This window comes from Chlorocebus sabaeus, chromosome 15, assembly GCF_047675955.1.
Source record: "Chlorocebus sabaeus isolate Y175 chromosome 15, mChlSab1.0.hap1, whole genome shotgun sequence".
Lineage (NCBI taxonomy): Eukaryota > Metazoa > Chordata > Mammalia > Primates > Cercopithecidae > Chlorocebus > Chlorocebus sabaeus.
This window is the reverse complement of record NC_132918.1, coordinates 18694574-18707401: the sequence shown is the minus strand read 5'-3', so window position 1 is coordinate 18707401 and position 12828 is coordinate 18694574. Positions and strand designations below refer to the sequence as shown.

At 36.5% G+C, this 12828-nt stretch overlaps 1 protein-coding gene across 6 annotated transcripts in view; it reads right to left on the bottom strand.

Annotated features, from left to right (window-relative positions):
• TNIK (TRAF2 and NCK interacting kinase) overlaps positions 1-12828 on the bottom strand; it is a 395124-nt gene that overhangs the window by 35720 nt on the left and 346576 nt on the right. For 4 of the 6 annotated variants that reach the window (XM_007972103.3, XM_007972105.3, XM_037988564.2 and 1 more), the window contains 2 exons: positions 12095-12118; positions 6375-6559 (listed from right to left, as the gene is read on the bottom strand). In XM_007972103.3, the coding sequence (XP_007970294.1) occupies positions 6375-6559; positions 12095-12118 (209 nt within the window). The remainder of the gene's footprint in view (positions 1-6374; positions 6560-12094; positions 12119-12828) is intronic. The other 2 variants (XM_007972104.3, XM_007972106.3) reach the window with 1 other exon arrangement.

Below are 12828 nucleotides of genomic sequence, written 5' to 3'. Positions count from 1 at the left end.
AGATTTATGATGTCTCCGGGGCAGAGAAAGACATATTTCAAGGATTTTTATCCACAACAAACAGGTAAAAAGATGACAGGATGAGTCCAGACAATAAAATGTATAGTGAAGAAGCTTACATTGCAATTACTAAACTGGACCAGTGGATTGAATGAATCTAAATATGGGCTAGAACTGATGTGTTTGGGAAGAAATTCCAAAGAGGCATTTGCATTTTCAACATTTCATTCCTAGAAAGGAACTTTTAATGGTGTTCCAGAGACATGGGAAAAAATTGAATTCCTGGCATTTTGGTAGATTGGTAAATCATAGTTTTCAAAATATCATTTCTTCACTCATTTGTTTATCTTGTGTGTATCTTTCATTTTTTTTCTTGCTCTTCTTTCTCTCTTCTTTCTTACTTTGTGCCTTAGTACTTATTTGGAACAAAATGATATAAAGCTGACAAATCAATGAAGTATTTATCAAGAGTCTTCCATGAGGGCAGCCACTTTTCTTCTTTATCAGACAGGGATTCTTTGATATTGTCAGGGGCTCAGTTGGGCTGGTGGCATCTGCCAGGCTGATGCTTGTACAATCAAGTTCTCCTGTCCTAGTCAGACCTGCTTCCTCTGTTACCTGAGTAACAGTTTTCTTGCTGGCCACCCTATCTTCAGTCCTTTCCCCTCATATCCACTCCTCACAGCTGCGAAAGTGAGCCTTCCAAAACACAAATCTGAGCAAGTCCGAGTCACTCTTCTACTTTCAATCTTCAGTAGCTTCCCATCAACCACAGGATAAACTTGAAGCTCCTTACTGTGGCTTACACGCTGTCCATTATCTGGTTCTTGCCTGTCTCACTAACCTAATTTTTTAACAAAATCCTGCTCCAACTTCTAACTCTACCAGCATTTAACTTATAATTCCTATGCACATTATGCTAGAAAATCCCTGGTGATTTTAGCCTGCCCTCTCTACCTGGAAGATTCTTTTCTATTGTCTGCCTCCTTCTGGCTAACTCATTCTTTAAGCTATAGTTCAGGTACCTCCAAACCCATCCCAGCCTCACTGGAACGGTTTAGGTGGCTCTCCACTCTCCCTCCACATTGCCCTTTGTGCATCTCTACCACTGCATTCAATACACAGTCCTGCAATGATCAGATCTCATTAATGTTGGTATTTTCAGTGCCAGGCATGGTGCCTGGAATGCAGGTAGCACATAATAAATGTTTATTAAATCGCTGAAGATCTTGGGTCAAGGGCTTTGTTTAATATCTAACAGAGATTTCATTCAGGTTTATTGTAAAAATATAGCTCTTCTGTGAATTGATGAGTAATTAGCTACCAGGATATTATTTGCATATTTAAAATGTCTTGAGCAATCAATGGTAAGTTTTGTAATTTTATGAAATTGGGTTCACTAGGATGTGCCAAAATAATTTTTTTATAATTGGATGGTTATCACAGAATAACAAAAAATCTATTCAGATATGTCATAGAACTTCATAGGAGAAAGAGTTAATGTATACACATTTTAAAAAATCATTGAGATCAGAAGCTGCCAGGAAAGAATGTTAAAAACCGTGATAAAAGAATCTCACCATATTACAATTGTATGAACAACTTCAGTGAGGAGAAATGCGGGAAAAAGGCATTGATCTAAGTAACCTTGGAAATGAGTGGAGTCTGTAATACTAAAGGCAAGAGGAACTGCACATAAACACTGTACATTCTAGTTAACAAAACTGTTTCCCATGAGAATACAGGTTAACAAATTTGATATTGCTATACCAAAATACTGGATGTGCACAATTAAGTAAATGGGTAGTTGATATGGTGTGGCTGTGTCCCTACCCAAATCTCATCTTGAATTGTAGCTTCCATAATCCCCATGACATGGGAGGGACCTGGTGGGAGGTAATTGAATTATGGAGGTGAGTTTGTCCTGTGCTGTTCTTGTGATAGTGAATAAGTCTCATGAGATCTGATGGTTTTATAAAGGGCAGTTTCCCTGCACCTGTTCTCTTGCCTGCCACCATGTAAGACATGCCTTTGCTCCTCATTCACCTTCCACCATGATTGTGAGGCCTCTCCAGCCATGTGGAACTGTGAGTCCATTAAACCGCTTTTTCTTTATAGCTTTATACATTCAGGTATGTCTTCATAGAGGTATGAAAATGGACTAATACAGTGGTTGATGGCAGAAGCCAGGTTTCTGACTGTTGGAATGGGGATTTACAAATAAGCAAGTGGAAGAGGTTAGAGTGATCCATGTTGTTGTGATGGATTAGAGTTGGAGATGTCAGTATGAATTCACATTTAGCTTAATATAGGTACAAATGGCTACATATAGAAATATTTGTATATACATGGGTTAATGTACTGTTAGGGAAGTGGCAATGAGAGTGATAGATAGGGCTCAGGTGTTGGATAACTGTTATCCTTTAAAAGTTGAGAAAGCCATGTTGTTAAGCATGGAGGCATGGATTAGCAGTTCTTGCGACTAACACACACATATTTCCTTGCTGTGTTAGCTGAGAGGGCCCAAAACAAGTGACATTGTAGTAGTAATGAGCATACTGGGTGCCTAGATATTGGCTTCTAATATCATCCAATGAAAGGAATCAGGGTTACTGAAGAAGTGGCTGATTCCAGGACTGGCATAGGAAATATACAAAATGAGTCTGGATCGGAGCATCTAGTGTCAGAAAGTAAAGAGTGTTCAAATGCACACACATGTACATGCACAACAATACCCAAACACAAGTGGTGGCATGTCAGTCGAAGAGGCACAGGAGCTAATTGAAAGAGCTCCCAATGGTCAAAACTAGAAAATTTGAGCAGCAAAATAAAGAAGTATTATATCCACGAATCTATACTGATATAAATGATGGAATAAATTAATAAATAACTAGAGGAGACACATCAGTGCAGAAAAATTCTAAATAAATTATGTAGCTATTTTACCCTACAGGAGGGAAGCATGATTCCGCACTCCTCAAGTGTGGCCTGTACATAGTGGCTTCCTTCCAAAGGGTATAGCATAGAAAAAAGGAGAAATAAAAGAGTCATTTTACAGTGGCGAAATCTTCCCTTCTGGAGCAGGTGCTGGTATTTGAGGGAAGATACTAATACAGAAGGTTGCCTCTTTGGCTTGCTTGATGTGATGCAAATCAAATTAAATGCCTTTCCTTGCATTCTTTTTATTCTATAAAGCTTTTTTTTTTTCCCCCCTGATTATAAACTAGTCCATGCCCATCATTTAATTGGGGATATACATAAAATAAAAATCTCCCAAAATTATATTACCCAGAGGTAATCATTTCTATAATTTTGGTGTATTTCCCTCCACTCATTATTTTTCTATGCATGCAGAATTGGGAAATAGTGCAATTGGTGAGTTAGGGAATATAAACTTAGTTAAGTGCACTCTCATAAGTTATATCTTATAAAATAAATGCAAAACCAGCACAGTGCATAGAAAAAAGCTATTGTTTTAAACATCAGAAACCACAGCTGTTTGTCCAAATGGCTGGTGCTCCATTTCTGAGAAGCTTTTCTGTGTTTACTTCATGGTGGGAACTGTGCTACAATATATTTTTGTTTTCTGCTTTAAATATATATAGCACAAAATATAGAGGTTTACCTTAACAAAAGAAAATAAAGGTAATAAGAATGTATATAAGAGGCACTCTGGCCCCCAAATACTCAATTCCTAAATAAACTATTGTTTTATAATGAACTTTTAATAGTATGAAATTTCTCAGGCATGCAACCATCACATTGTAGAACAGACTATATATATTTTATATGCAATATAAAAATACATATATTTACAAATTGAAGTAAACATACACACATTTGTACCCTTCGTACCCTTATTTTCTCACATATATAATCACATATTTTAAATGTTCTTTAACGATCATTTCCATCTATCTAAAATTTACCAATCCCTTAAGGACCATGTCAAGTCTTGCCTCCACTATCAGCATTCCATGATAGCCTCAGCTTATTATTTCTTATGTAGATTATAGTAATAGAGCCTCTGAATTGCTTTATCAGTCTCTAGTCTGTTCCCTTTTCAAATCATTTTGCTGAAATAATCTTCCTCAAATATAACACTGAACTCAAGATACATTCAATGGTTTCCAATGGCTACATATAAAGAGCACATTTCTTGGTCTGATTTCACTAGTCCAGACTCCCCTCCACTCCATACACCATACATTCCCACCAAAGTCAACTTTCTGTGTCTTTACTTTAACTCTTCCCCCTGCTTGGGATTCTAATATTACCTCAGATTTTTAATCTTGCTGACAGTTATTTGCATAGAATTGGCTATAAACTCTTCTTCAAAGTCAGAACTTGCAAATTCAAATCAGTGCAATTAAATGTAAATTATAGTCACTGAAGACCCACTGTATTCCAGATACCATGCGATGTGTTAAGAGCAAGAGAGATGAGTAAGATGTAACCCTTACCCTGAAAGATATCATAGTCCAGAAAAGGAGACAAAGACACATAATAAACAATCCTGATTCAAGGCAGTACATGAAGATGCAGGAATACACACAAGATACAGTGGTAGCACAGAAGAGGGGACAGGTTCTACCTGTGCAGGCGGGGCTGTGAGTAGGTGATTTCTAAAGGAACAGGAAATGCCAGACAGAAGTGTAGCATGGTCTATTCAGGAAATTTTAGAAAGGTGGGTGTTTCTGCAATGGGGAATAAGTCCTAGATTTTCCTTTAAAGGTAGGAGGGTGAACACCATTAATAGCCTTGCAAAATATGATAGGGGACCTAAAACCCAAATGCTAATTAACATCTTTGGTTGTTCCTCCAAATATTTATATTAGCCTGCACTCTTCCATGTGTAATTTTGTCATTCTCCAACTAGCATATAAACTTTTGGAAGACAAAATCCAAGTATGAACTTATCAAATTTCTCAAAGACTTCAGCAAGGTGGCTAACACATAGAGTTTTAGCAATATTTTAATATCATGATTAAAATTCATTTCATGATTTAATTCCTGATACTTGCATGCTCAATGCTTAAAAGGAGTTGAAAACATCTGTCAGAAGAATTAAGCAATTCTGAGTCAAGACAAAAACTAAAAGGGCCAGCATGTTTTGCAGAAATGTTCTGGATTAGTTATTTTGCCTCTAGAACAATTTTATTTACTTTTAAAAAGGCAATTTAATGCAATTTGTTTCAAAATGTCATATTTTGGCATATTTACAGCTGTCAAAAACTGGGTCATCAACAGCAAAATAACCAGTATGGATTTTTCAGCTATGATAATTAGATTTGCCTCTTAGAATTGCTTGTATGTAATGATGTTAATCAGTGGATGACATTCCCTTTAGACTGGCCAGCCCTGCCTCTCCAGTCCCTGCTGAATTGGACAATAATTTGTGGCCTGAAATGGCTTCTTTTCTACATAGAGTGTGATCTGATATTCAATGCTAGTAGCTGAGCCAAAGAAATAGAGGTGATTGGAGTGTGAAGTTGGAAAAATTAGCATCTCATTCTATCAAGGTTGTAGCAGACCAGGGCACAAACACCTTGTGTTTACTAGGTGGAGGAATTGGGGAAGCAACAGGGGTTAACAGGTTCTTTCATGGGATCCACTCCAATAAGGGGAAAAAAAAAAAAAAAAAAAAAAAAGAGCTTCCCCCTCACCTTAAAAAAAAAGAGAAAGAAAAATAAAGACTACAATTACTAAAGAAAATATAGGTAGGTATAAATATTACATGTAGATATATAAAAAGAAAACTGCAAAGAGACTGACAGAAAGTATGTGGCAAAGATGTAGACCACAGAAAAATGGATCAAGTAAAAGAAGCCATGGAGGGAATAAAGTAGAAAATCATAACGGGGATATATTTTGGAACTTTCTCTGCATGATTATCTGAGTCCTGATTCTTTTGCTGGGATGGTAACGCACGCTGGCTTGTGCATTTCTCCTTGCTCGTTGGTGGTAGTGTTGGTAATGAAATACATGTTTTCTGTTGTTAATTTTGATTCCTAAATGTCATTGCCCATGATTTCAGTCTTTCAGTTTTAGAGGGGAAGGCACGTATCAATGGTCTGGTTGTCGATATTGTTTGCCCTTGAGATAAAAAGAACCAAGAAAGAGTCACCAAAGGACAGTCAATCCATTGGCAATGGATAAAGTGTATGCAGTCCAAAAATGCTACGTATTCTAAGTGATGTGTCCATAGAGAGAGAGAATTATAGAACTATTCTCCAACAAAAACCCAAGTCCCCAAAGTCAGTTTATCTTGCCACAGACCCATATACAATCTTACATTTAACTCATATTTTTTGTCCTTTTATTTTGGAAACCTAGTCCCTTCCTTGTCTACATTTTAAAAGTAGTTCTCTTACATCAGTCTGGGTATGTCGCTGACAGCCACTGTCCCATCATGGGTCTCACTCTCTCCATCTTCCTCCTCTTCCTCACTACTTTCTGACTCCTCACTGGAGGAGGAGTAATCAGTCACCTTCTTCATTGGGCGGTTTGTTTCTTCAATCCGGAGTTCTCTTAGTTCTTTGGCTAATGCCGTCAGATCCTATGAAAGAAAAAATTTGTTCAGCATATGAATGGTAGATTCGACCAAAGCTACATCTCTCAGCAAGTCAGTGCTCCGCTTAAGCAACAAGAAAAAAAAAGCTCTATATAGAACTGTGACAAACATAGTTACTGCATGGAACTAAGAAAATGATGTTTGTAGCGTGTAGAAGCTAGAAAAGAAAGATGAAATCAATTTAAACTTTGTTCAAAACCAATAGCTAGACTGAGACTGTTCAGTTCTGAATATATATGTGTACATATGTGTATGTGCATTGTATGTATACACATATATACAAACATTGGGTTCTCATTTTATTTTGGAAAGGTGAAGCTGGTCACCCCCAGAGTTAATGGGAAAATACATGGGATTAGAAATTGTACCCCGGTATTCTGGGACTCCTGCCCAAGCCACAGTGATAGCTTTTCCCCTCTTGTGATTGCTACTGTACCAAAATCTAGCATCAGTCATAGAACAGAGCAATTCCCAAGGTTCCAGCTACTACAATGACTCATTTGGTGTGTCATCATTCCCTGGAGAATAGAGGTACCACATCAAATCATGGCCCATCCTAAAGCCTAGCGCCACTGAAATTTACAGCCACAGAACTGAATTAATCAAGAGGAACAACAACAACAACAAAAAGAGTTCTCTTCCAAAATGATAGGTGTTTCATTTTCTTTTGTTTTAAATTCCAGTCATCTGGCAGAAATCCTGGTGAAGAACACTAAAATGAATGTGCAAATACCAAAAGGAAGAGATAATTTTGAGTTTTCCATGAGTATGATGAAACCTTTAGCCTTATGGATGTGATGATGTGGTATTTAATCACCAGGCATACTGCAGGCAGTGTGCTGAATATCCGACTACCTTTTATTTTACATGCTTTCAGAGCAATGCAGAGGGAAGCAGTTCTGCAAAAGCATGGCCGCTCTAATTTGCATGGGTTAAACTGCCCATGGCACACAGCATGCAAATGAGGAAAAAGCAATTTGACATCAGTCTTACCATTTCTCCCTATATTAGTGACCCATGTGGGAATCAGAGCATTCAGTGAGAGACAGGGGATTAGGGAGAAAGAAACTCATTGAAAAATACTAAATCCCACAGTTTACTATGGCCATATTCTCTCTTTATTTCAATGCAAAAATGTACACATCCAATTCACCTGATTGTAGGATTAGAGCAACCTGGGTGATGACATTTGATAATCTATCCTAACTGGTTAAAAGAAAAGCTGTGATAAATGTGTATAGTTAAATTATAATTTTATTTTGAGAATACAACAAGACATTATGTTTCTCTACTGCCACCTGTATGTCAGGCATTACTATTTTGGTTCACACTAGGAAAGGAAACGCTTTAGGTGTTTTACATGGTCTAGAAATTTAGGCAATTCATAGTGTTAACTGAAGGGTCATTTCTTTCTAATTTCATAGAAATCAAAGGTAAAGCAAAGTGACTTTAATATTTGTCTTGACGACACCTGATTTGAAACCCTTAAAAAATGGAAGCTTCTAAAAATTCAACCCTTGCATTACATACAAAAACACACTTGGATAGGGCTTTTGCACACAGGCACACTTGCACATGCCTCAATCTCAGTGAATGTATTTGCCCCATCTGTGAAAGTGAAAATAGAATTGTATTTAAAAGGCCCAACTGTGTTTAAATATAATGTATATTATAAAAAGAAGAGGAAAACCATAACATAGGTATAATTTCATGCAAATTTATTTCTGGTTTCTTTGGCAACTAGTCAAAACAAGAAAAGCTAATATCTGAATTTCAGCTTTTACTTTCTTATTTCCTCCTGGCAATTGTCAATGCTTATCTTTATCAAATGAAGAAGCAAGTGAAGGGTATGCTATTCTTGAGTACTTTGGGAAAATAAAGTCTAGATATTTGTTAAGGCTATGAAAGAAAACCAGTGAAATAATGAAAAATTAGATAAATTTATTTTGTATTCTTTTATCTGTATATTAGGACCGTGTTAAGTCTCATCAAAGAATATAGCTAGCATTTAAAATGTTACTTGTTATTAAGAATTACATTTTATACAATTTAAAGAGAGAATATGGTTTAAAAGAGTTTATTTCCATTGTCAATAATTCTGAGTAAAATATAATACTGTTGGCTATGGTTTATTTTAATTAATGATACATTTTCCCCAGCACTTTATTTTCCTTATCGCTGACATTTCAAAACGAGACAAAAGAAATTCTAAAAAATCAAAATTATTTTAGAAATATTTAGTCCACAGGCTACTGATTTAAAAAAACTTTCGCTTGTTAAAACGACCTATATTTTTCGAAATATTGTATTTAGAAACACTTTAAAGTTCTGAACTGCTTAATAATTTTGCTTTTAATTATAATTTTTTGCTTCTGTGTTATTAAAAAGCTCTCTGCCCTGAAACATTAGAAATAACTGAAAATTTCTTTTAATTGTTAACAGTTTGGAGGCGAGACATATATGAGAATCCCTTTGAAAAGGTAAAAATAATGAGTAATTCAAAAGTAATACCTGTCGTCAAAGAAAATTAATCTTCCATTGCTGAGAACCTATGTGTTCAGCTGAAGTTTTGTTTCTTATCCATCCAGTATTGAAAAATTTATAATAGCAAAGTTATAGGAAATAAACACAATCTAATATTAACACCATTGGGTTCAATTCCATTTTCATATATTTTATTCTTTGACAATACAAATTTCCCCATATAACGAGCTTTCATGGTAATTTATTACTTGGCTGTCTCAAGCCTGGAGCTAAAAAGTATTTAAAAAACAAAATAAAAGTGCTATTTAGCATGAAAATGTTTGAGAATATATAGCTAAAAAAGAAATATGGCAAAATGGTAAGAATTTTTGACTACAGAGTAAATGTGAAGATAGCTAAGAGGCTTATTTAACAGTTTTTAGAATCAACTAGATATAATTTTTCGTTCAACAAAGGTTGTTTAACAATTATGCACACGTTGACTAGAAAGGCGCTCTTTTAGGTCCCTTTTTAGAAACAACATAGTTTAGTCAAATATTAGTTCAATTTTTGAACTATTTTGTGTAAATTTTTTTAGCTGTTTTTTTTTCTCTTTGTATTAAACTATTTTCTTTTTAGGAACTCTAAAGACATGACATTGGGCAAGCCACTTAGTTTCAATATCCTCATCTGAGGGAAAAGGGGGTTGAACCCTTAGTTATTGCTCAAATTCCATCCAATCTAAATTGATGTGCTCTGAAATGTTTGATTCCCACATATTAATAAAAAAAAGTGGTAAAAACAGTGTTTTCTTATGCATATAATCTTTGTGAGACATATTTAATTGTGCCAACAAAAAAGGAACATTTATTTTCAGACTATATTAAATAATTAGACTATGCTGCAAAAATCTCATATTCCATTAGAAAGCAATGTCAAATTAATGTACACTCCCACAAATTAATTTTTATAAAAAGTTAAGTCACTAGCAATAACAAGCAACAATATTTCAAAAATGATTTTTAGGTTTTTCATTTCAATCCCAGTTATCTAAATTGTAAAAACAGTCAGTGTGAGGAAAGCCCTACCAAAACCTATGAATGGAGAGGGGAGAAAGGTGTGGTTCAAAGTTTCTCAATTATGGCACTGTTGACATTTTGGGCCAGATAATTCTTTATTGTAGGGAGTTCTCTGTGCACCATAGGATGTTTGGCAGCACCCCTCTGCTCTATCCACAAGACACCAGTACCACTGCCTCCCACTCTGAAGTTGTGATAACCAAAACTGGCCCAGATTTTGCCAAATGTCTCCTAAGGGAAGAGGAGTGGAGGAATCAGCCCTGGTTGAGAGCCACTGGGTTAGGTAGAACCACTTTATTTTAGTGGTTTGGATCAGTGATACTCAAGAGATCGGGATAGGGCTTTTCTAACCATACATAGCTCCAGAGATGTTAGTAAGCAGGTCACACCCCCTCAATTATTTGTAATTACTTATACTTCCATTGCCCCCTTTCATCTCTGTCCAGTGCAGTGCAGTACACCAAAAATAAGTAGAGCAATTTTCCAAAGCCTAAAATATTCTCGGTTAACCAGATGAAATCTGTGAGAGTCTTTTCCTTAATGAAAGCCCCTCCAAGCCAATTTCTGAACTCATGTATTTCCTCTTGAGTTGTGCATATGCACAACCGTTTTATTGAGAACTGTAGTGCCAGAACTTCATTGTCTTTCTTTACCTGTTCTGGGAGAAAAACTGACAAAAGTTGTGATAATCCCTGTCCTTCTCGCTATTATGAGAGAGAGGGGCAAGCAAGGCCATGGCACAGAGCAATTAAAAACACACTCCCCTCTCCCCTTTCTGTAAATGCCATCCACACACTGCAAACATGCAGAGTCTCATTCCTCTATAAGCAACAATCCTTCAACTATGATTATAACTGTCTCAGTCACTCTGGGTGGTGAGGTGGCCACAAGTCTGAAAAAGTGAAGCTCTTTGGTGAAGACCAGATGCATGGACACATGCTTCTCCCACCTGCCAAAATAACTCCATGCCTCTGGCCCAAACCTTAATCAAACCCTTGGCTTTCCACAGCATGTTACACATCATAAAATGCTTTCACAAACATGACCTTAAATGATCCTAAACAATCTTGTAAGTGGGATGGGGAGGTGTTTTTATTCTCATTTTACAGATGAGGAAACTCTGGCCCAGAGAGGTTATGAGACTAGTTTCAGCCAGTTATTTATTGGGGGAGCCAAGATTTGAATGCAGCTTGCTGACCTCAAAGCCAGTGCTTTTTCCACATAATTTTCACAAAAGTAGTGCTCAGCAGAACGACAGCTTTAAAGCCATGATGGTAGTCTTTAGATTCCATGCATTTAGGACTCTCTGCAAGGCCTGGATCTTAAAAAAACGAATTCTACTCTGCTGTATTCATGCAGGTCTGACAAATAGCAGTAAAGCAGTCATCCTTCTTAGCAAGCTACCTACGACTGACAAAGCCATGTATTTTTCTAATGGAAAACGTCTCCACAGATAAGGAAATAAAGTCACTTAACTTTCCAGGATTCATTAACTAAAGCTGATGTTGCTGCTGATGCTGTTGTTAATGTCCCACAAAATTAATCTAACAATACCTACTTACTCCTTGTTCACAAATCACACACACTAAATTTGGAGTGCCCTAGAATGGTATCTCTTTTCTTGTTAGTAAAACTGCTGAGAGCCATTCCCTAGCAAGGCTGGCAAGTACAGGTTTGCTATTGGAAGATAATGGAAGGAGAAACTGCCATTAATAAAGCATGAATACTTATCATTAGCCAGACTGGAACATTGGAAAAGTGACATTTTAGCTTAGAAGGAAGGTCTCTGAAGCTATATGGGTATGTCTGAGGGTCTTAAAACTGGCTTCCATTTGAAGGGGCTCTCCTCCCAGCAGACTGCTGCAAACCTCCTCCCAGCAGATTGTTCCCACTGGCCACCTTTCTGAATGTCAACATTAGGAAATAAGTTTAACATTTACATTTTGTGAAAGCATGACCAAGAAAAAGTAATACTAACCTCATCTATAGCTTTTTTATAGCTCTGAAATGAGAGGAACCCAATCCAGAAGAATCCACAGAAGGAGGAAAAGCCAGCAGAAAGGCAGCAGATTAGACACAAAATTGGAATTGTTAGTACGCAACTGATAAATACAAAAGGGCGAAGAGAATGTCAACCCAGGATGATGCAAATCCCTTCATTATTACTCTCAGTATACGTCCTTACTTTAAGGTGTTAAAAAAGAATAAACCAAAAAGCTTCACGTTCATTTCACAGAAAAGATTCTCAAGAGATTTAAAAAGAAAAAGTAGATAGTAATTCATCCCAAATTAATTTTCAACTTTCAAATTTCAGCCTCCATACTCCTCTTTAAGACTACTTGGGGGTTTATCATGTTACAGCAGTGAAGCTGAATATTAAGTTGTTAGGACACCTGTTGGACACTGCTTAATAAGTTTGGTCCAGAAAAATATTGTCCTGGAGGTATGAAAAATAGCAGAAAAACTGTAATATTAATTCATGTGGAAAATAATATGGGGAAAGGGTAGAAGAGATTAGAGAAATTCACAGAAAGTATCCAAACCTCTTTAACTTCTTCTTTCAACATCTTTTTTGCCAAAATTGCTGAGTTGAAATTATGGAATGATAGAAGTTATTTCTCCTCCTGTTGTATAGTTAAAGGACTGCTAATGATCAGCAAATAGCCAAAGGCAGAGGAGGCAATCCAAGATCTCTTCGGTTCTTTCCTAATT